The sequence below is a fragment of the Eublepharis macularius genome, chromosome 2, assembly GCF_028583425.1.
Source record: "Eublepharis macularius isolate TG4126 chromosome 2, MPM_Emac_v1.0, whole genome shotgun sequence".
Lineage (NCBI taxonomy): Eukaryota > Metazoa > Chordata > Lepidosauria > Squamata > Eublepharidae > Eublepharis > Eublepharis macularius.
Window position 1 is genome coordinate 194602688 of NC_072791.1, and position 21750 is coordinate 194624437.

At 40.0% G+C, this 21750-nt stretch overlaps 1 protein-coding gene across 3 annotated transcripts in view; it reads right to left on the minus strand.

Annotated features, from left to right (window-relative positions):
- Positions 1–21750, minus strand: part of COBLL1 (cordon-bleu WH2 repeat protein like 1) — a 124106-nt gene that overhangs the window by 11662 nt on the left and 90694 nt on the right. For all 3 annotated transcript variants that reach the window (XM_054970737.1, XM_054970736.1, XM_054970738.1), the window contains exons 5-11: positions 21610–21648; positions 18558–18655; positions 17126–17365; positions 8566–8710; positions 7775–7849; positions 4597–4755; positions 387–603 (exon numbers count right to left, since the gene is read on the minus strand). In XM_054970737.1, the coding sequence (XP_054826712.1) occupies positions 387–603; positions 4597–4755; positions 7775–7849; positions 8566–8710; positions 17126–17365; positions 18558–18655; positions 21610–21648 (973 nt within the window). The remainder of the gene's footprint in view (positions 1–386; positions 604–4596; positions 4756–7774; positions 7850–8565; positions 8711–17125; positions 17366–18557; positions 18656–21609; positions 21649–21750) is intronic.

Sequence of the window (21750 nt, forward strand, 5' to 3'; positions counted from 1 at the left end):
GGCTAACCAGACAAAGCTGATCAAAGGACCAACACTGATCACCAACACTGTGCCGACAGCTGCTGCTGAAATACTGCCATTTTTAATCTGCACAGCCAATCAGATCTTGAAAGTCTAGTAAGAAAGCCTGCTGGGCAACAACTTCACCTGGCCCCGTCTACTTTCTAAAAACACTTGGCAAGCACCGCTCAGAGCCCTTGAGGATGGGCGGTATATATAAATTGAAATATAAAAAAAAATAAAGAAAGGTGTTGGTGGGCACCACGGCATCCACAGATACCCCAGTGGGGACCCCTGAACCATAGAGAGGCACAGTGACAGAAGCAATAAATTTCCGAGTTCCGCTTCCAACCCTTTCAGTCTAGTATTATATCTCATATACTTACTTGTCATATGCAATTGACTTTTCTGTTTTTTCAGTGCCAGCACCAGGATCTGAAGCCACCAATGAAGCAGACTCAGTTTTTCCAGGACTGGGTGGTACATGAGGAGCAATAGAGGGAGTAGAGACCTCTTGAGTCCTGAGAACGGTATCAGTACTCTCTTCATGCAGCTCTTCCTTTTCATCAATCTCCTCAAGGCTATATTCAGACTCTATGTCAGCTACACTCCCAAGAAAAGCACAGAGATGGGAGAACAAAGAAAAATAAGAACATGAAAGTACATTTTAAGAAAGCAAAGGGCAGGGATGGATATAGATTCTGAGGATCACTCAACAAGATGCACTCTGGTGGGTATCGCTTCCTGCTCTCTGTCCTTTCCACAAAGGAAGTCACCAGGCAGCACCTGCTGTTGTCTGCCATGTTGGCTTGGCCACCCACCAGCACAGAGAAGGCAACTCAACAAGGACTTGGTGGCTTCTGCCTGCTGCTTCACACAGGTAGGTTTATAGAAATGACTGCAAGAACAGCAGCCATCTGCCTTCTCCCTTTGCCAAGGAGAAGAGGGTAGCTTCACCAGAGGGGGCCCAATCCTCACTGCTGCCTAAAGAGGGTGGACATTGTTACTTCTCCTCAATGGCAATGCCAGAGGTCAGCAATGGTCCCTTCCCAGTTGCTGGAGACTCAGCTGCTGCCCATGGACGCCAGTTCCAGCGAAGGGCTAACAAAGCACATTTACTGATTAATTCACTGAGAAGATATGTGTAGTTTGTAATTCTAAGAAAGTTATAATGTCATATAGATCAGTAGCCAGAATGCAAAACAGAGCAGTGTGTTTGGTTCTTGTGAGGCAAAGCGCTGGTTTCTGAGGGAAGCATATATAAGTGGGAGCAGGGGAGAAAGACAGCTTGCCATAAACACCTTGGCCATATCATCTTCTCATTTAATTTAATCATAAGAGAAATAACACATCAACAGTTCTTGCTGCAATTTTACTTTCTGTAATGCTTCATATTTATAATAAATTTAGTGAAGCTCATGGGGCAATGTAAAGAAAGAAAGAAAGAAAGAAAGAAAGAAAGAAAGAAAGAAAGAAAGAAAGAAAGAAAGAAAGAAAGAAAGAAAGAAAGAAAGAAAGAAAGAAAGAAAGAAAGAAAGAAAGAAAGAAAGAAAGAAAGAAAGTTCTAGCTAATAGATTGGAAAAACACTTACCAAAATTAGTTAAGGAAGATCAGTATGGTTTTGTCTAGAATAGATTTATAGCCCATCCATTGAGAAATATACTAAATGTTTTGTCTGATAAAGAAAAGAAAACCCTAGCTCTACTAAAATTAGACGTTTATAAGGTGTTTGACACCTTAAATCATAATTATTTAATGCAGGTATTGGAGAAATTTGGTTTTACTGGACCGTTCCTAAATACTATAAGGGTAATTTATAGGGGCGGTAAAGCAGTTATTAGAATAAACAATAGACATACTAGAGAAATTTCAATCCAGAGAGGAGTAAAGCAAGGTTGCCCATTATCCCCGATGCTATTTGCATTAGCAATGGAACCCCTAGCAGATAGGATTCGAAATAGTGGTAGAATTCAGGGATTTCAAATAGGTAAGGAAGAACTTAAGTTAAATCTCTTTGCAGATGATATTTTGCTGACAATAAATAATCCGCTACAGGCAATAAGAGAATTGCTAGTTATTTTAGAAGATTTCAAGTCAAGCTCGGGGCTTGGTGTCAATATTAAGAAATCTGAAATAATGTTTCTTAACGTAGATAGGGAAACTAAAAGAGAGATATTAGTTTTAACGGGGATGAATTCAGGAGTAAGTAAAATTAAATATTTAGGAGTATACCTGGCTAGAAACATAGAGAAGCTACAAAAAATCAATTATAATAAGGTTTGGACAAAGATAACAAAGAAATTGAAGGATTGGAAGAATAAACATTTGAGTATTTTAGGGAAAATTAGAGCAGTTAAAATGTTTATATTACCAAAGATGTTATACCTACTTCAGGAACTCCCAATAGAACTTGACCAGAAAGATATAGGGAAATGGGATGAAAATATTAAAAATTGGGTGTTCGGCCGGAAAAAAACAAGAATCTCAAAAAAATTGGTATATGCGCCCCAAGATGATTTAGGATGGGGACTCCCACATCTGCAAGCCTATTATGATGCATTCCAGTTGAAAGCATTGATGGAGCTAGAATGGAGGAAAGGGGACAAGTGGGCAAGATTTGAATCTGCAATCAATAAGGGAGCAGGTAGCTATGGTATTTATACTAGAGATCTGCAAAAGGAGATAAGGCAAGCAAAGGGCCCAAGAAGAATAGCCTTGATTGCTTGGAAGAGGTGGAAAACGGCTATGATGCCACAGAACTCAAAATGTACTCCACTTAAGTATATCTGGGAGAAGGAGATGAACCCGAAATTTTGGGAAGATCTTAAGGCGGAAGGTATAACTAGAGTGAAGGATATGTATAATGGTCAAGGGGATTTGTTACCACTTCAGGAATTGAATCAAAAATTGGGGGAAAGATATTGGCTAAATTTAAGGGGGTTATACCATTTAATTAAACAAGATAAATATAAAGAAGCTATTAAAAGGGAAGACAACAATATAGAACACGCATTATATGTGGATGAAATTAAGAAAGGGCTGGCAGGGAAAATCTACCTTGAATTGGTGAGGGATAAGGAGTTTATGTTTAGAACTTTAAAAAATAAATGGAATAAAGAAAAACAAATAACTTCTGAGGAGGTTAATAAGTTAATGGTGAATTTGAAGGCAATTAAGCTAGAAAAGTATAGAGAACTTGAAAGAAAGATAATCATGAAGTGGTATAGAACTCCTGCCCAATTGGCATACATGTTTAAAGGGATGAAACCTAACTGCTGGCATTGCAATGCAAAAGAAGGGTGGTACTCCCACTTATGGTGGGAGTGTCCAAAGGTTATAGATTTTTGGGAAAAGGTACGGGGGAAAATAGCATTGGTATGTAAGGTCAACCTTAATATAGATGTAGATCTATTATTCATGGGTGTATTGGGAAACATTAGAATTGAGAAACAAAACCAGGATATTTTCAAAGCAATGTTACTAGCTGCACATGCAGTGATTGCATACGGTTGGAAGGAGAAGTTAAAATGGACCTTAGAAAGATGGAATGATTACTTGTATGAATATATTCAATCAGATATGTTGGAATGTTTAAAAAAAGATAAGGCATGGGATGGAAAAATGGAGGAGATAAAAGAGAAATGGACTGCATATTTTCAATGGGTATATAATGGAGAAGCCAATACAACTATATTTGGAAAATTGGAAAAAATGTGCTCATGGCTAAAAATTTAATTTGTAGTTATAGGATGGCCACCATGTGGGGGGGAGGGTTACAAAAGGGGTAAAAGATGTATCATAGGAGAACTGTGACTGTATTGAAATGTAATAATATGTGATGCATTAATTAAAAAATTTAAAAAGAAAGAAAGAAAGAAAGAAAGAAAGAAAGAAAGAAAGAAAGAAAGAAAGAAAGAAAGAAAGAAAGAAAGAAAGAAAGAAAGAAAGAGTGCACAATTGACATTCTCAGTTCTCCCCATCCCAACTTTCTGTGTTTTTTCCCCTTTCCTCTTAATAAACCCCCTTTACAATCCGTTAGGCATAAAATAACAAGTATTCTTGTGCAAGAGCTGGTGTGTAAACAGAAACACAAGAAAGTCAGTGCAAGTAGCCCTTGCCCTAAATCAACCTGATGGTATCCCATCTTGCGTTTCCACTTGTGCAAGACATAGCACAAAAGAATATTTCAGCAATCCTCCTTCCCAATAATGATCTCCTTGAATCAAATCATAATCACGTCTCTAAATCAGACTGTGACAATGACATGAAATAACCTTTTCCACACAGCTATACTGATTGGAAAAGCAAAATCAGTGCTTGACTTCATAGTAGCTGTTGGGCAAATAGAACAGTGTTTCTCTTCTGCTACAGCATTGCAGAATCCAACCCACTGCATTAAAAATGAAGCTTAGAATTTCTGAAATCATTGGGGCAGAACATATTGAGTTAAATAGGATTATATAATGTGGACCCGTTTCTTACATACCCCTTGGAAGGTCTTGCTTCCCTAGCATAACCACTAGTACCTATGATGACAACAGTGCACATAATCTTACTAAATTAATCATACGAGACAGTAGAGGACAACCACCTACATTTAAGAGACACTTCAGATTCATCTGGGATATCAGCATTAGCCAAAGGTTTAGTTGTATCTGAGCTTTGTGGCCCATTGTTTTGAGCAGGACTGGAGGGTTCAGACTGGCACGTGGCACGGGGTGGTGCAGAAGTTCCGGTTAGGTCAACTATTTTGTCTAAGAAGCAGGTTAGGAAACAATACAATGAATTTATTAGCATTAACCTGAAAATGCAAAAGGAAATACAAGAAAGGAAAAAGAGAAAAGCAACAACGGTCATGTTAGTTGATTGTGTTAAATCTATGCATCTTGTTATGTCAGTAGGGCATGCCGTGCTTAATTAATCAGTTCACTGATTTTAAAACTTAGATGGCCCTAATTTAACCTGGGAGATTAAAAAAAATTATTAGAGATGATTAACAAAGACCATATTTACTCAAAAGGAAGACTAATTTGAATGTAAGATGATCCCATTAAAATGAATGACAGACAGACATAAGTGTAACTTGTATGCAAATATAAAATAACCCCCTCTTTTTTTGATGGCATAGCCATGAAAAAAAACTAGTCTTGCATTTGAGTAAATACTGTACTTAGAAAGCAAACAGACACAGAGAGACACCAGTGCTAGGCAACATCTTAGAAGAGGTATTCTTCCTACCCTCACACACAGGAGGGAAAGGCTCTTCTAAAACGTCCCTGCTATGCATCATGAAGGCATCCTCCAAAACCAGAGAAAGATTGCTATAGTTTTATGTATAAGCAAATGTATGCAGATGTCAATTTCTTGGCAAAAACTTATCCTATTAATCAACAATTTTTAAAAAACGCAGGTAACATACGAAGGACAAATGCAATACGATGGGAAACACCTGCATAATGTACTTGGCTTCCCCTCCTCTCAATTGTATCTAAACTTGTAGATGTTTGGGAATGGCAGCAGAATTTTATTTGAAGGGATGTTAAAATCCAGCCCCTTGCTGTTATTTTGGGATCTTTAAAGTGGGTGTGATGAACAGGAATGAGAAAACAGTGTCATTCCCTTTCCATTCAGAGCACAGGGACATTAAAAAAAAAAATTCGCATTGGCTGCCGGACTGTAGGGGGCGCTACAATCAAAGCTCTTCCAAGGTACTGTTCAGATTTTCGCGCAGGAGGAATCCCTGAACAGATTGCTGTTTGTTTCCTATCCCTTATAAGCCATTTCTGCAACATGTAAATCTAAACAGCAAATGTCTCTTGCCTCAGGGATTGCAATCAGAATATAAGCGTCACAGTTCAATAACTCCTTTTTTCCTGCAATGCGTTATCTAAATGCAACATCAGCTAATGCAAAACAGCAACAACCATGAGATTTTTAAAAAGCATTTCCCCTGATTATTCGCTCTGAGTGAAAGAGGTGAACAAAAAGGAGAAGATAGGGAGACAAATTAGTAAGAAGGGGAGTGAAAGAGGGACAGGGAGTGATTTGGAAGAAGGATAAAAAGAAAGAGGAGACGGGGAATATACAGAGGCACAGAATGAACATGGAGATAAGAGGTTGTTTTTTTTTAAAGAGAGGGAGAAAGCTATGATAAGCACTATGATTATGCAGAGGTACTAGAAAAGGAAAGTAAATGCTACTATAGCAGGCCTTATCCCATATCTGGCATTTACGTATTTACATCTTTATTGTGTTTGCTCTTATCAATATATTGCTCTTATCAATATATTGCTAAGTAGGTCACTACTGTGCTGGTTTTACAGACTGGGAATTGAACAAAGATGTTAGACGGTGACACCAAGCTGAAGGCAGCACTCAAACCCCAATCTCAAAGAAACCTCCTCCCTATGCTCAAACTGGACAGGAAGGGTTGAGTCCTCAATCTCCTTTTGAAATTCAAATGCAAGCAAGACATGGAGAAACACAGGCAGAATGCCTGCTTGCCAACCAGCAGAAGAACGTGAGAGGCTTAAGGGGCTAATCATCCCATTCTCCCACAACCAGATGATACTTAATGTTTGCATATCATGTGTAAGAAGTGAAGGACTTTATGTTGCCCTTTGTCTCAGGTGTGGTGCGGAGGGCGATCTAAACTCCCCTCTGTCTGGACATCAGGGGGAGGGCCACCGGCCATGTGACCATTTTCACCAAGGGTGATTTAAACTTTAAAAAACTCCCCCCTTGTTCCAGCTGACCCAAAGTGACATCATTGTGCAGTCCTGAGTTCCATCACTGAGTTCCACCACCTCTTTTCCCAGAAAAAAAGCCCTGGACATACTATAGAGACAGAGAGGTAGAGAGATGAAGGTATGTGTATCGCACTTTCCTACTGTGGCTATACCTTTGATCAGTGGATGGCTACTCTCAGGGACTTCCTTCCTTCCTCTTCTCCCTCACATGCTAGTGCACTTTTTCTCCAGCTGGATGCGGGACATGCTTTCTGTATCCACTGGCACTCTAGCTTAGATAGATCAGACTAGACTCTAGCTCTTCTTTTCCCCCCATCCTAACCAGTGTTCCAAAAAAGAAAACGACTCTTATTGTCTCTGCTAAAGGAATCAGGCTCCATGTAAGTTTATTAGCTCATCAGCACGTGTTCACAACATGCTTAGCTGCACTGACTAAGCTCCTCTGCTAACACCAAGCACCCCTGTTTCTACAGGATTATTACTGTGTTACTATTTCAGTGTGTTGCTTAATCTTTTGATTGCTTTTAAAATTTGCAAATTTTAATCATTGTTTTAATTTTGGTAATTGAACTGTTACAGTTTGCAACCTTTGCTGCACCTTGTGGCTGAGGAGATATTTTAAATAAATGCACAAATAAAACAATCTATTGCTTGAAGACCCACAAAAAACTGACTCAGTATTTCCCTTCTGAGAAGCTTCTCTTTTCTTCTCTTCTGGCAATGTTCTCCAGAGATGGAGAAAAATTAATTCATATTGCACTGTCTACCTCTTTTTGGTGCCCATTCACGGTCTGTCTATTCCATTAGACATGGAAAGGAAGAGAGCAACGGCCAGGTGTGGTAAAGAATTCACTAACAGCATGTTGAGTGTCAGTGCAAGGAGAATAGGAGTGGGTTTTGTAAGAGACAAGGTGAACCGGGTGAAGAAAAGGATGCAGGGAGTTTGGGCTTACGAGACAGGAATGGAATAGAGCAGCAGTACTGATTTATAGAGACTCTTTACTAAATACCACATGAATTGTACCTATTGGAGACGGTACTTCTGAATGTCTTCCTTTGACGCTGTCTTCTCTCTGAATTGATTCTGCCAGCTCTGGTCCTGAAATATTAATGCAAGTTTGGAAAGGTTTTTCCCTTTGATCCCCACATTACTCCAAAATCCAAATAACATTCATATACATTTCTTCCTTAGAAGAGGCAGAAAACCAAATACATTGTTGCAGGAGATGAACTGCTGACATGGAATTGTCAGGCTTTATATTCCACTCCCACCCCTACCCCATGGCATCCTCTTCAAACACCTGCCTTGTCTCTGAACATATTATTGAATGAGTCTGTTCAGAGTGGGTTATTTTTTTTTCTAGAAGCCATCATTTCCCAAGAGGGCAACATTGACTCAAAACTAAAGAAAAAACTGTACAGCAGTATAAAGTCACAGCCAGATCCCCATCTACAAAAGTAAACACGAGTCTTGTGGCACCTTTTATAATAATAAAAATATTATTCCAGCATCGACTTCCATGGACTTCTTCACACGCAAATGTGTGGATCCTAAATATGCAATCATTTTATGTGGGGCTATGAATAAAACACCCCTAGAATAAAGGTACCAGAAAAAGCAGGTAGTATTATCCCTTGCGCTTCTTGCATTTCTTAACTTCTTGACCCATTTCCCCAGCCCTACATAATCCATTCATTACATCTGAAGAAACGGGTTTATGCTGCAGTTTTATTAAGGTACCACAACACTCCCATTTAGTTTTATTGCATAAGACTAAACATGACTGTTCTCGAGATTCATCTACAAAATATCACCTGCTGCAGTGCTGTTTTCATTTTGGCCTTTTCTGGGAGGTGGGGAAGGTGCTTTGCGTTTTGCTCGTCTCAGGGAAGAATTCACTGAGGATGTGCCACTCAGCTGTAGGGAGCCCGTTCTCACTCTTCCCACTGTTGAAAGCCCCTGGGGAATAACAGTGTGGTAACAGAAGCAACAAACGTTACACCATGGGAAGATATTAATTTTTTTTTTCATATTGCAGAACAATTGTCGTTCCATTGCTATAAACAGGGATGATAAGTTCTACCTAATTATGATTGAGCAAGAGAAAAGAAGCTCCCTTCCCACCAGAAAAAGAAAGTCAAATATAAATATATAAGTCAAATTTTAATGTACAAGTCAAATATAAAAGCTATGGCATATACGTCAAAACAGAAGGTCTAGTCATGTTATGTAACAAAGAAGTCAATTTTAGCAGTGACCGGAATAGGATAATAGAGGTGGCAAAGTTCGAAGTTGTCACTTGGTTACACAGGGCTTGATCCTGCTGCTTACATCTGTGCATGCAAGGAAGGGCAATTTCTTCTGCCCCAGGAGCAGCTTAGATCCTTCTGAGTGATTCCGCACATGTTGGATGATGCACTTCCAATCCTCTTTATAGATCATTTGGAATGGATTTTTTTGTATGTGGAACAAAAAATCCACCTCAAACGATTGATAAAGTGCATTGAAAGTGCATTATCCAACATGTGCGGAATCAGCCCTCTGACAGTGGAGATTTTCAGAATTCAAATCACAACCATAACTTTAAAAATGTTAAAGCTGAAAGAGCTACCTCTGTAAACAGGAAACAACCATTCCAAATGTCCTTTCTATACAATTAATATCCATTTGTATCTAACATATAGTTATCAGAGGTCGAGATTTCACAGGTATGTCTACACTGAATGCTCCTCTATTTAAGAGAATCCTGCTCACAGAAAACTGACATTTTTAAGAAGACAACTGAACTAGAACTCTTTCCTTTGACATCTAGTTTCCTCTGTACATTGTACAGCTCAGACACAATGGTCTCACTTGCTGTTTGTGATAAGCCTCTACCTCCATCTTGAAGCGCAACTGCTAAAATGTCAGACTCAGCTACGCTCAACTGTCACAGAACAGCTTTACTTTTATTTTCTACTTCTGTTTAGTCAGCTAGGGATATGGGAAACTGAACAGGGTGTCTTATATTTGCTGCAAGAAACCAAAGTACAATAAGCTGAACAGTGGAAACAGTATATTCTTGCCATATATCAAAGGAATTACTGATCAGATGGGAAAGCTTATGGAAAAGCATAACCTTCAAGCAGTATTCAGACCCACCCGAAAAATACAACAGATGCTACGATCAGCAAAAGACAGCAGAGATCCCCTCACCTCTGCAGGAGTATACCGTATACCCTGCAGCTGTGGACAAGTTTACATCGGGACCACAAAGCGTAGCATCCAGACAAGAATAAAAGAACATGAAAGACACTGCAGACTTGGACAGCCTGAAAAATCAGCTGTGGCTGAACATAGCCTAACTCAAACAGGGCACAGTATCTTATTCCAGGACACCAAAATACTGGACAACACTTCCAACTACTTTGTCAGACTGCACAGGGAAGCCATTGAAATTCACAAGCATAAGCAAAACTTCAACAGGAAAGAAGAAACCTTAAGAATGAACAGAGCATGGGCTCCGGTTCTGAAAAACACCAGGCCAACAAAACACTCCACACCCGACAATAGCCCTGCAGAGAAGATTAGCACATCAAGCACCAATCCATATGCAAAAGAACCTCCTCAGGAGACAGTGAAGCCTCCCGCCATTAGCATTCCACACCCTGGGAAACTCTTACAGAATGACTCAGCTCAACCCCACCCCTCCTGAGTAGATACAAATGACCTACATCTTTTCCACACTGTGACACTGAGAGATCTCTGTCTTTTGGTGCTACACCTCTGAAGATGCCAGCCACAGCTGCTGGCGAAACGTCAGGAACTACAATGCCAAGACCACGGCAATACAGCCCGGAAAACCCCCAACAACCAGTGGAAACAGTGTTTCTTTTTAGCTGGCTCTGCTTGGCACTGTCTGATGTTACCTCTCTGGCATCGACAAACGCTTTGCTTTATCAGAACTGAGCAAACAGTTCATTTTCGAAAAGGACATTCCAGTTTAAATCTACTATAAAGGCAATGCAGCAAGACAGTCCCCCCGCCCCCATGACGAATCTCTAGCAACAGATTATTATGAGGGCGCACAGAAACTACATTGTCAAAACTTTTGGAAACAACTTAATTCTAAACAACAATAATGCTAGACTTCTATATAATTAAAGAAAAAAGCTACAGTGGTAGATGACGCAACTTCGGGCAGTTCATTATCAGAACTAAAAGCATCCTGAGATTGCAGTTATACTGGAAGTGTATTCCATGTCCAGTTTATTCTGAAAGTTAACACAAAAACCTAAGATGCATACAAGTGCATATTTTTTTAAAAAAACAAGAGTTACTACATTCTTTCCTTCTACAGAATGAACCTGGCTTGTCTCTACACGTTTTTATGTCTCAGACTTGTATCGATTCCTCTGTTGAATCTATCAACAGTATTGTTTTCCCCTTCAAGCAACCTGATATCTTGTACATTTGTTTAAAACACCACTCATCCATTTAAACCAGGGCTTGGTCCCCCTTTTCATGCACCCTCCGCGACAGAGGATAATTAGGGCTCCTTTCCCCTCTTTGGGGCAGCTCCTTTCTCCTCTAACCTCACCTGTTCCATTTGGCCCCTCCCCTTTGGCTCATCTTTTCCTTCTTTTACCACTTTCTTTTCCATTTCAGTTTGCTTACTCTGGTAAAGAGAAATCATACAAAATTTTGCTTTCTTAGCTACCTTTTATTACTTTATATAAAACCAGAGAGAACAAAATATGCCTTCCATGATTTTACTATTCAATAAAATTTGTTTCTGGCTTTTCCCCAGCCAAAATTATCTGCAGCGTGTACCAACACAAGACTGCAGTTGCGGGGACAAGATACAAATAACACCTGAGAACAATGGATTCCACTCCTTTGACACCTTTATTTTAGCATTGACCACAAATATTAAAACACTAATAATCCATACTTTTCTGATACTATGTCCAAACCAAAGCTTTCAAGACTTTTGCTTGTTGTATCTGTGAAATGCAGGAATTCAAAAAAAAAATCTGCTTGATGCCCACTGATTTGCTATTAACAAAGAAAGAGGATCTGTGTGTGATCAGAGTGGGCAAATTGTCTCTTGGTGAGAGCTTAGCAGATGCTTGTGTAACCCAAATGAGCTAATTAGTTTAAGTCCAGTAGGGCAGAGTCAGTAGATAAAGCCAAGCAGTTGAGGAAGAAGCTGGTTGCTGGGGAGCTTGATAACAATTAATGTGCTCTTACCACCTTGAATAAAAGCTGTAATTCCTCAAGAAGAGGATAGAAGCCCAGATTCCAGTTGCTCCATAATTGGAAGGATTATGCCAAAGGGCTCTATCACTGGGATCCAACAAGCTGAACTTCCTTACCTTGAGTAATTTTCAAAGATATTGTTGGCTGAAAGTTTCTGTTTTTTACAGCACTTACAAGTTTGGTTAAAGAAAAAACAAAAATCATAGAATCACAGAGTTGGAAGGGGCCATACAGACCAGCTAGTCCAACCCCCTGCCCAGTGCAGGATCAGCCTAAAGCATCCCTGACAAATATTCATCCAGCCTCTTCTTGAAAACTGTCAGTGAAGGGGAGCTCACCACCTCCCTAGGCAGCTGATTCCACTTTTGAACAACTCTAACCGTGAAAAAGTTCTTCCTAATATCCAGCCAGTACCTTTGTGCATGTAATTTAAGCCCATTGTTTCGGGTCCTACCCTCTGCTGCCAACTGGAACAGCTCCCTGTCCTCCTCCAAATGGCAGCCTTTCAAATACTTAAAGAGAGCAAACTAAACATTCCCAAGGCCCTCAGCCTTTCCTCGTAGGGCTGTCTCCAGACCCCTGATCATCCTCGTAGCTCTCCTCTGCACCCTCTCAATTTTGTCCACATCCTTTTTGAAGTGAGGCCTCCAGAACTGCACACAATACTCCAGGTGCAGCCTGACCAAGGCAGTATAGAGAGGGGCTATGACCTCCTGCGATTTCGACGTTATGGCCCCTTTGATACAACCCAAGATTGAATTAGCCTTTTTTGCCACTGCATCACACTGACTGCTCATATTTAGTTTACAGTCCACTCTTACCCCAAGGTCCCTTTCACATATACTACTGCCCAGAAGTGTATCCCCCATCCAGTATTTGTGCTTTCCATTTTTGTGGCCCAGATGTAATACTGTGCACTTGTCTTTGTTGAATTGCATCCTATTCACAGCTGCCCACTTCTCCAGAGTATTCAGGTCTTGTTGAATAATTGTATTGTTCTAATTGTTAAAAGGTTTGGTGAGAAAGGGGGGGAAATCTTAATTTAAAATTGTGTGAAAGTTTCTTCCTAAATTAACCATGTAGAACCTATACAATAGAAGTTACACTTGCTTTCTGAAACAATTCATCACCATATAGAAGGAAAGCTGACATTTGCCACTTTACTGCAGTGTGAAGTCTGCAGGTTCTGAGAAAAGAGGAACAATTTTTTTGACAGCAGGGGTGGTCTTGTTATCTGCATCACCTCAGCAAATGCCACCACTGGCACTGATTTAAACAATAACCCATTAATTATATTAAAAAATAAAACCACTGTTTTAAAAGGTGCATCATTGCTCTGGGTATACAGGGAGGTGGGGGTTTATGATATCGTATGGTCCAGCTGATCAGTACTATGCATAATCAGCCTTTACACTAAACCTGCATAACTGGCTTTCTCAGAACTAGATCCTGGAAAAGATTAAGCATGTTTGCAAAGGACAGGAGGAGTGCATTTGAAGAGTGCAGCAACTCCTCCTTTTAACTATATATATCCCTAGAATGTATTATTGGCAGCAGACTTGAAAAACAGGAAAGGAAACAAGATGTTTTTACTGTGACAATACAAGAAACCCAAGTAGAAAAAACCCACTGGTGTGGTAGGAGAATATGAGATTTTTTAAAAAGCAAGAAATCTCATGTATTACTTTCCAAATGACTTTAGTCTCACATAGCACCAATGCAACAATCCCACCCAGTACGCATAGGCACACTATTCAGTGTGATTGTGTGTACTTGAAACTATGTTAGATTGGAGCCCAAAGATGTAAAAAAGTCAAGTGTGCTGTCAAGGTGCAACCGATTCATGGCAACGCTATGAGGTTTCACCTGATGGGATTTTCAAGGCAAGAGGTGAACAGAGGTGGTTTGCCATTGCCTTCCTCTGTATAGCAGCCCCAGTCTTCCTTGGCAGTCTCTCTTGCAAGTACCAACCCTGCTTAGCTTCCGAGCTCTGAAATGATTGGGCTAGTCTGGGCTATGGAAGTGGGGGGTAGGAAGGGAAACCTTTTAAATCATTTGTCTATGTCTGTCTTCACACTTAGATGACCAATAGTTTTTCTCAAAGCAAGAGCCTTCTCATCAAAACTCAAAACCTTTGTCAAACAGCACACTCTGGTGGTTGTGAGTTTATGAAAAAGAAACAAATTCTTGGTATGACTGAAAAGAATGTCCACTGACTGGCCTTAAATACAATTCAGCTCTGGGGCCAAGCATTCCTTTCCCCCCCATTGAGTTCTTCACTTCATCTTTTTAGCACGCTCATAGTCCAATGTATTAGAAAAAATGCTTTTAATTCCAGATTCAAAGTGTTGTCTGAAATATAAATATGCAGTTCTCCAAATTACACTGAAACATTTGACTTTGAACTTTAATTGGAATTCACAACTGACAATCTGTGCTTTACCAAGATATTACCCACTGCATTAATTTCTCCCCAAAACCATGTTGGAATAAGTTCAGAACATATTGGGATTTATAGATAGATTTGACCTTGCAGCCTGCTTCATAACTTCATTAAAATGCATTATTACACAAGCAGCCAATTTTATTAAGATAAAAACATTAGTTTTTACATTCACAGACTTACAGTAAGTAAAATTTAATTCTCAAGATTCTAACTTGTTCCTAACACCACAAAGATTAGTACTCTTTCAGAGACCTTTTCTCAGTGACACATTTAACTGCACTTTTTAAAAAATATAAAAGGTCTAATGCAGGCGATTAGGAAACAACACAAAATGTCAAATACTTCTCTAGTTACTGGACATATAAATGCAACCCATAATGTTCCCATAGTTGATGCGAGAATAAAGGCTATCAGTCTGGTAGAGGAAAAGATTCTAAATCCCCTTGATTCTACTAACTTTTTTTTTTTAAGTAGCATTATTTATGCAAAAAGCGGTTATGTTCCAAAGCAGCTGGTATTAAACATGCTTTAAATTATCCTAATAATGTATATCGTATGCTTTGATATATTATTTTACTTCTTTTGTCTACAAGAGTGTCCTTTAATTCCCAAACTCAAGTTAAAAGGATTTCTTTGATATCTATGGGCAGTCATTATAGTGCACTCTTCTCCAAGTGCGTGCGTGTGTGTGTGGAAGCATTACTAAAAATCTCCAGCTTAAACCCATTTTATTGAACAACTCTGTAACAGCAGCCACTTTCCCATGGTCCTATGCACTGGCAAAGGGCCAATTAGATAGTTCATCCAGTTCCTGAATCAATATAGCAAATTCCTCAGAACTGCTGAAACTGGCACAGTCAGTGCCCACATGATCTACGCAACCATATGATCACACTTTATACACATTTTCAATGTGTCATGGGTTCTAGTTATTAATTAATTAAAAGATGTGATTATATCTTATGAACTACCTTGGGCCTCCCTATGTGATACCAAGCAATACACAAACACACAGTTAAACAACCGCCCCGCAAAGCCATATGCTTATACACAGGCCTAACAATTAAAATCGTAAGACAATACAATTTACATCAAGAATAATAATCATCCCATCTTAAAATGATACACAGGGGTAGCTAGAACATAAATCAGCAAAAAGCTCATCTGAACATAATCATCATAGAACATCTTCTAAATGTCACTCAGGGGAAGTAATGTTTATTTTAGTTTATTCTATTTAAAATATTTGTATGCCACCTTTCTACCCAAAATAGGGTCCCTAAGGTGGCAAATATTAAAACACAATTTAAACAACATTTTAAAACAATTTAAATTTAAAACATTTAAAATAATATTTTTAAAAGAATTCAGTATGCAGAAGACAAAGAACATGGAAGAGGGTCAATAACAGTTCTTAGGAGTATTCCAGACAAAACAAAAAAGGCTCCACCCACTGGATAGCAGTAGAGGAAGTCAGATGAATCTCCCTGGAGAAAGAGTTCCAAAGTTTTAGTGCCATGACTGAAAAGGCCCTTTCTCAGGTTGCCATGCATCTAGCCTCAGATGGCAAGGCCCCCAAAGCAGGGCCCCCAAAGATGACTGGAGTGAACAGGCATGGGAGAAGGTAATCCTTAAGTTATGTTGATCCCAAGGGACAGTGCAGCAGTCCCCCAGCACCACACTCTGAAATCTTCCCTCAAGGTAGGACCGGAATCACTCCAGATTAGTGCCTTCCAGGCCCAAAAAGCAGTTCAGAAGGATTATCATGATCAACAATATCCAAAAGCCACCAAAAGGTCCATAAGAATTAACAAGATAGAACTCCCCATTCATAGAGTTCATTGATAACCCATTTCACAGTAGTGGAATGACTAAGAATGTCCTAGAATCAGAGCTAAGCTACAAGAGACAAATTACACAAGGAGGAGCACATGAAGGGAGTCGCAATGTTGGCCAGGAAGCTGTTTTAAAAGAGATTGGAAGGCTTTGTCAATTTCCCCTCTCTAAAGAGCCAGGGAGATGGCTGCTCAGAGGGTTTGTATATTTCCTCTGTGTCTCTTAATAGGGGAGGTGAAAGTTGCAGGTCTGTGACAGAGCCTTCAGGGAGGCAAAGAGGAAATTAAGAAATCCTCTGAGCAGATCTCCCTGGCTCTGTAGAGAGGGGAAATTGACAAAGCTTCCGATCTCTTTTAAAACTCAGCTTCCCAGCTAACACTGCGACTCCCTTCACGTGCTCCTCCTCATGTAATTCGTCTCCTGTAGCTTGGCTCTGAGTCACCACAGAATGACCATCCCTAGTACTGACCAGAGGAGCAAAGGTCACACACAGGCTCAAGGAGAGGTTGTTCTTTATTTATTTGGGACCCAGGCCATGAATAACATTAAAGGTCAAAACAACACTTTCAGCTGAACCCCCAAACTGGCAGCCGAGGGAGTCATTCCGAAACCAGCACAGTATTTTGGAAGCGTTTTCATTTGCAGGTGAGCTGTGGCATTCTAAACTGAATGGCAGCCCCATGTTTGGAGGCCTTGCCATGTGTAAACTAAGCCAAAATCTATGAACCACTGCATATTATTCAAAATGCCTGAGTGTTGAGCTTTTCTGCTGCATTATTCACAAATCTCCAGCCATTACTATCTAGCCACAGAGCAAAGCATTAGGGAAAAACTGAAATGTTACAACTAACCTTCTCAGTTTCATCCACACTGCTGGATTTCACGAAACAAGTTGCAGATCTGTGCTGGGCTTGTGCAAGATCCTGGGGATCACTCTGAGAAGCTGGCATTGGAGGCAGGGGCGCTCGCCGCTTTTTTGGCATTTCTGATGGGAGGGTATTTGAGTCATATTGTTTGGAAACGGTGTTGGACCTTATGAAAAAGGTTTGCCTTGGTTTACTCATTAATGGAGTTGCAGGAGCACTGGCAGTCTTACATGGAGAAAAACAACAAAGAAATAATCTGAGTAGTTTTTTAAGCCAACCCTTAAAGCAGCAAGATTCAAGTCCAGTCGCACCTTAAAGACCAACAAGATTTTCATGGTACAAGCTTTTGAGAGTTAAAGCCCCCTTCATCAGATACAAGTAGGAATGCAGATCCCTGAGCCTTTAGATCCTAGCCAGAAGATAGGAGAGGTGTTACAAGGAATGGTGTCTGGATGTAAAGGGCACAACGGTACAAAGCAGCTTGATAAGAGCAGAAATTAGCATCTGTAGTGAGATAAGAATCTTATGTCTCTATTCAGCCCCAGAAAGTCCACTGAAACACCCTTTCCACCTAAGCAAGCTACACCGCATCCTGACTACCTTCTTTGCAACACCCCTTCCATCTTCTGACTTGGATATAAAGGCTCAGGGATCTCCATTCCTACTTGTATTTGCTGAAGGGAGCTTTGACTCTCAAAAGATTTTACCCTGAAAATCTTGTGGTCTTTAATGTACTACTAGACTCAAATCTTGCTGTTCTTCTGCAGACCACCACAAGTACCCATTTGAAACTATTTTCTTTAAAGCAGAGATTTTTTTACCTTTATCATAAGCCCCATACAACTTTACCGCTAGCAGCATGGAAGCCACTTCCCTCGGGCAAAACACTAGGTCAATAAAGTCAGTGCCTTAATGCAGAAACTACATAGGTGAGTCCAAATATTAGGGGGTGGGGTGGGCTTTCCACTCAATTACCACCTGCCCATAAGAATAAAAGTTTTTTGGGAGTATCTAACCTCTAGAACTATTAAGTACAAAAAATTATGGACACTGAGCTTATAACAAGCAGCACACGCTCTTCTCAAATCTGAAGCAAACAGATCAAAGAAAAATGTCCTTTGAATGACATCAGCCAATGGTACCCTTAATCTGACTAAGAAGCCAGCTCAGGAAAGCAAAAATTCCCCAATGAACAGGAAGTCGCCATTGGCTCCAATTATAGCCAATTGGTAAAAAGGGCGGTCAATACCTCAGAAACTGAAAGAACCCACAAGACACAGACGTTGGAATTTGGGGGGCGGGGGACTGATCTGAATCTACGTCAGTTAAATTTCAACAAGCCAGGAAAACTGTTAGGAGCTTTTGTTCGTACAAAAGAAGTTTTGTTTCTACACGTTACAGGTGCTTTATTTCTTACTTGTTCTCGTTTCTTCTTATTTCGCTGAAAAAAGCCAAAGAAGCCTTTATTTTCTTTCTCCTTCAAAATGTCCAAATTTTGAGAGTTTTGACAAGTATCTAAAAATAAAATGAAGAAACTCTTTGGTGACATATCATCCAGACTACATGTATTACTTCTGGGGGTGTGCAATTTGGTCTATCCGGTCTGAAAAGATACACCCCAAATACCTTATTGGTATTTGGGGTGGGGGTTATTCAGGAATCCTGATTGGTACTGGGATTCTCAGATATATGGGTATTGCTGGTCCCAATTAATCCTCAAAATATTTGTAAATAACTAGGACGGGTAATTGAATGGTTGCAGCAGCTTTTCCCCTCGCCTTTAGAAGCTTTGCAATCAAAAGGAGAAGACTCTCACAGACAAATAGAATCCTACTTTAAGGAAAGCTCAACTATTTGTCCAATCATGATGATTGTCTCATGGACTGTCCAATCATGATGATTTTCTCATGTAGGTCATGAGTGGACAGGCAGTTGAGCTTTCCCTAACATGCAATTCCATTTGCCTATGAGAACTGCCTCTCTCTCACCCCTCCCTTTCTTTGTCTAGGCAACCTGCACAGCAAGGGAAAAAACAAACTCCTACGACCAGCTGCTAAATCAGAGAATTTCTGGAGTGTGCGCCTTCTGCTGCCTGGTTGGTGCTGCTGGGATTCTCTGGTTTGGCATTGGTTCTTTTGTGCTTTGTTGGATCTGTTTGCATTGGGAGGCTTGTAGTCAGTGGTTGCCCTTGTCTGTTTGGCTAAGGCTTCGGTGAATGTTGGAAATACCAATGTTTATGGCTTTCCAGATACCAAATCTGAAAAATTTCAAATTTTAGTGCACATCTATAATTACTTCTTTCCCAAGTTTCTAGTTTCACTATCAAACACTGCTTTGAAAAAAAGGATAGTACTTTTTCCAGAAACTATATAAACAGGCTCACAATCATATTATATGTTCTACCTTTTAAATGTCCCACAACAACTGGGAGAAATTTCATTCTACAATAAAAATGCACGGTATATTTGGATGCTTTGAGTTGTATCCTGCTTCAAATTTCAGCCTGCACAAGGAGGAAGACAATCTTCACACATCAGACTTTCTATACCCCTCCGTCAAGCTATCTCCCAAACCACCTCATTTCCCAGGACCAGTGTTTCAGGTGTGTGTGTGTGTGCGGGGTGTGTGTGTGGATTTTGGACTGCTGCAGCAGGGGAGAAGCAGGTAAGCTGCATTTTCCACAGATGAAAACCCTTCTATCTGTGAAATAGTAAAGAGTCCAGTAGCACCTTTAACAGTGCAATCCTAAGCAGAGTTACTTCAGGCTACGCCCATTGATTTCAATGGGAGTAACTCTTATTAGGACTGCACTATAACACTAACCAACTTCATTGTAGCATAAGCTTTCAAGAACCACAGCTCTCTTTGTCAGATGCATCTGACAAAGAGAGCTGTGGTTCTCGAAAGCTCATGCTACAATAAAGTTGGTTAGTTTTAAAGGCGCTACTGGACTCTTTACTATTTTGCAACTACAGACTAACGCGGCTAACTCTTCTGCTTATATCTGTGGAAACTGTAGGTGGGGTGCAAGCCTAACTTTTCTACAGTCACAAATTAAAAAAAATAAACTTCCATTAACAAAAAAACATAAAAGTCAAAATCTGTAGCTAGGAAAAGCCAAATGCACACTAATTATTTCCTACAAGCCAGTAAGAATAAAAAGCTTTCCCAAAAGCAATTTAAATTGTTTTTAAAAAATTGACTGAAATGATTTTATTGTTTTGGCTAGAATTGCACTGGGGGATTTTTTTGAAGATGTCAGAGAGGAAACCCATAAATAATATAGGGATGGATGCTCAAGGGCTTCCATGAAGAGAGGAAGTTTGCAGGAGCCACATTCACAGACTTCCCCTTACTCCAGTAACCTATGAGTCTGACTGTTCCCATTTGGGGACAACATCTCAGGTGGTATAGAGAACTGGCAGCAAGTAGAGACATCCATCCAAAATTGCTCTCTCATTCTGGCACCTTTTGCTCCATCAACCGAACTCACACGGCTTGTGTAAAAGCATGTGTGTGTGTTCATGTGTTCAGTTGATTCATTCCATGCTGTGTGGCATATTGTCTGAAGGGAACCCTGACCAACCCTCAGCAGTGGCTTTTTGGAATGGCACAGAATGCTGCTGGGAGGAGGGGAAAACAGTAAAAACAAAACATCAGTGCCAAGAACCCACTGTGTTTGAAAAAGTTTGTATGAAATGTTTTATAAATAACTTAGCTAAGATTGCTTCCCAGTCCCAAATAAGATGCTGTATGTATGTTTCCAGTTTCTTCCATAAGTCTGGCTCTTCCTCACACATTTGCACACCATCTTATCTAGTCCAGAAATCACTCTGACATTTTGCAGGTGCACTGAATTGTAAGTAATATAGCCAGATTATACTCTCTTTACTATCTAAGAGCCAGTTTGGTGCAGTGGTTAAGAGCGGCAGGACTAACCTGGAGAACTGGGTTAGATTCCCCACTCCTCTGCTTGAAGCCAGCTGGCTGGCATTGGGTCAAATCACAGCTCTCTCAAAGCTCTCTGAGACCCACCTACCTCACAAGGTATCTGTTTGTGGGGATAATAATAACATTGACTTTGTAAACCACTCTGAGTGTGGTATTAAGTTGTCCTGAAGAGCGGTATATAATCACAAGGTTGTTATTGTTGTTATTATTACCCTCACCAATGTGGTAACAAAAATGTTCTAAGCAATATTTAGGTAATATTCACTTCTTGAAGACTGGCTGAGCCAATTTTAAGGTGACCCCCACCCCTGCTCTGTCATCCTATGATTTCTCAGGAGCTGCCTGAAATTCAGACTGCTTGGTATGTTACAGATCAATCTACATTACTGACTTTTCCAGTACTAATTTTGGCAAATGTGCACTAAAAGATACCCACTTTTTTGACATCATTAAATGAGAATGCCAAGATTCTGGAATTTACTGACTGTAATTTACTTTCTGAGACCAGTACAACTTACCTTGTAAAGATGACAAATGGAATTCAGTAGTTGGTGTAACTAGAGAAAGAAAAATGGAAAGATGATTTACAAAGAGAGCATCTTTTATAAATGCAGCAGAGATCAAGAGAGGAGTTGTAGGATAAAGCAGCAGGTTCTCAA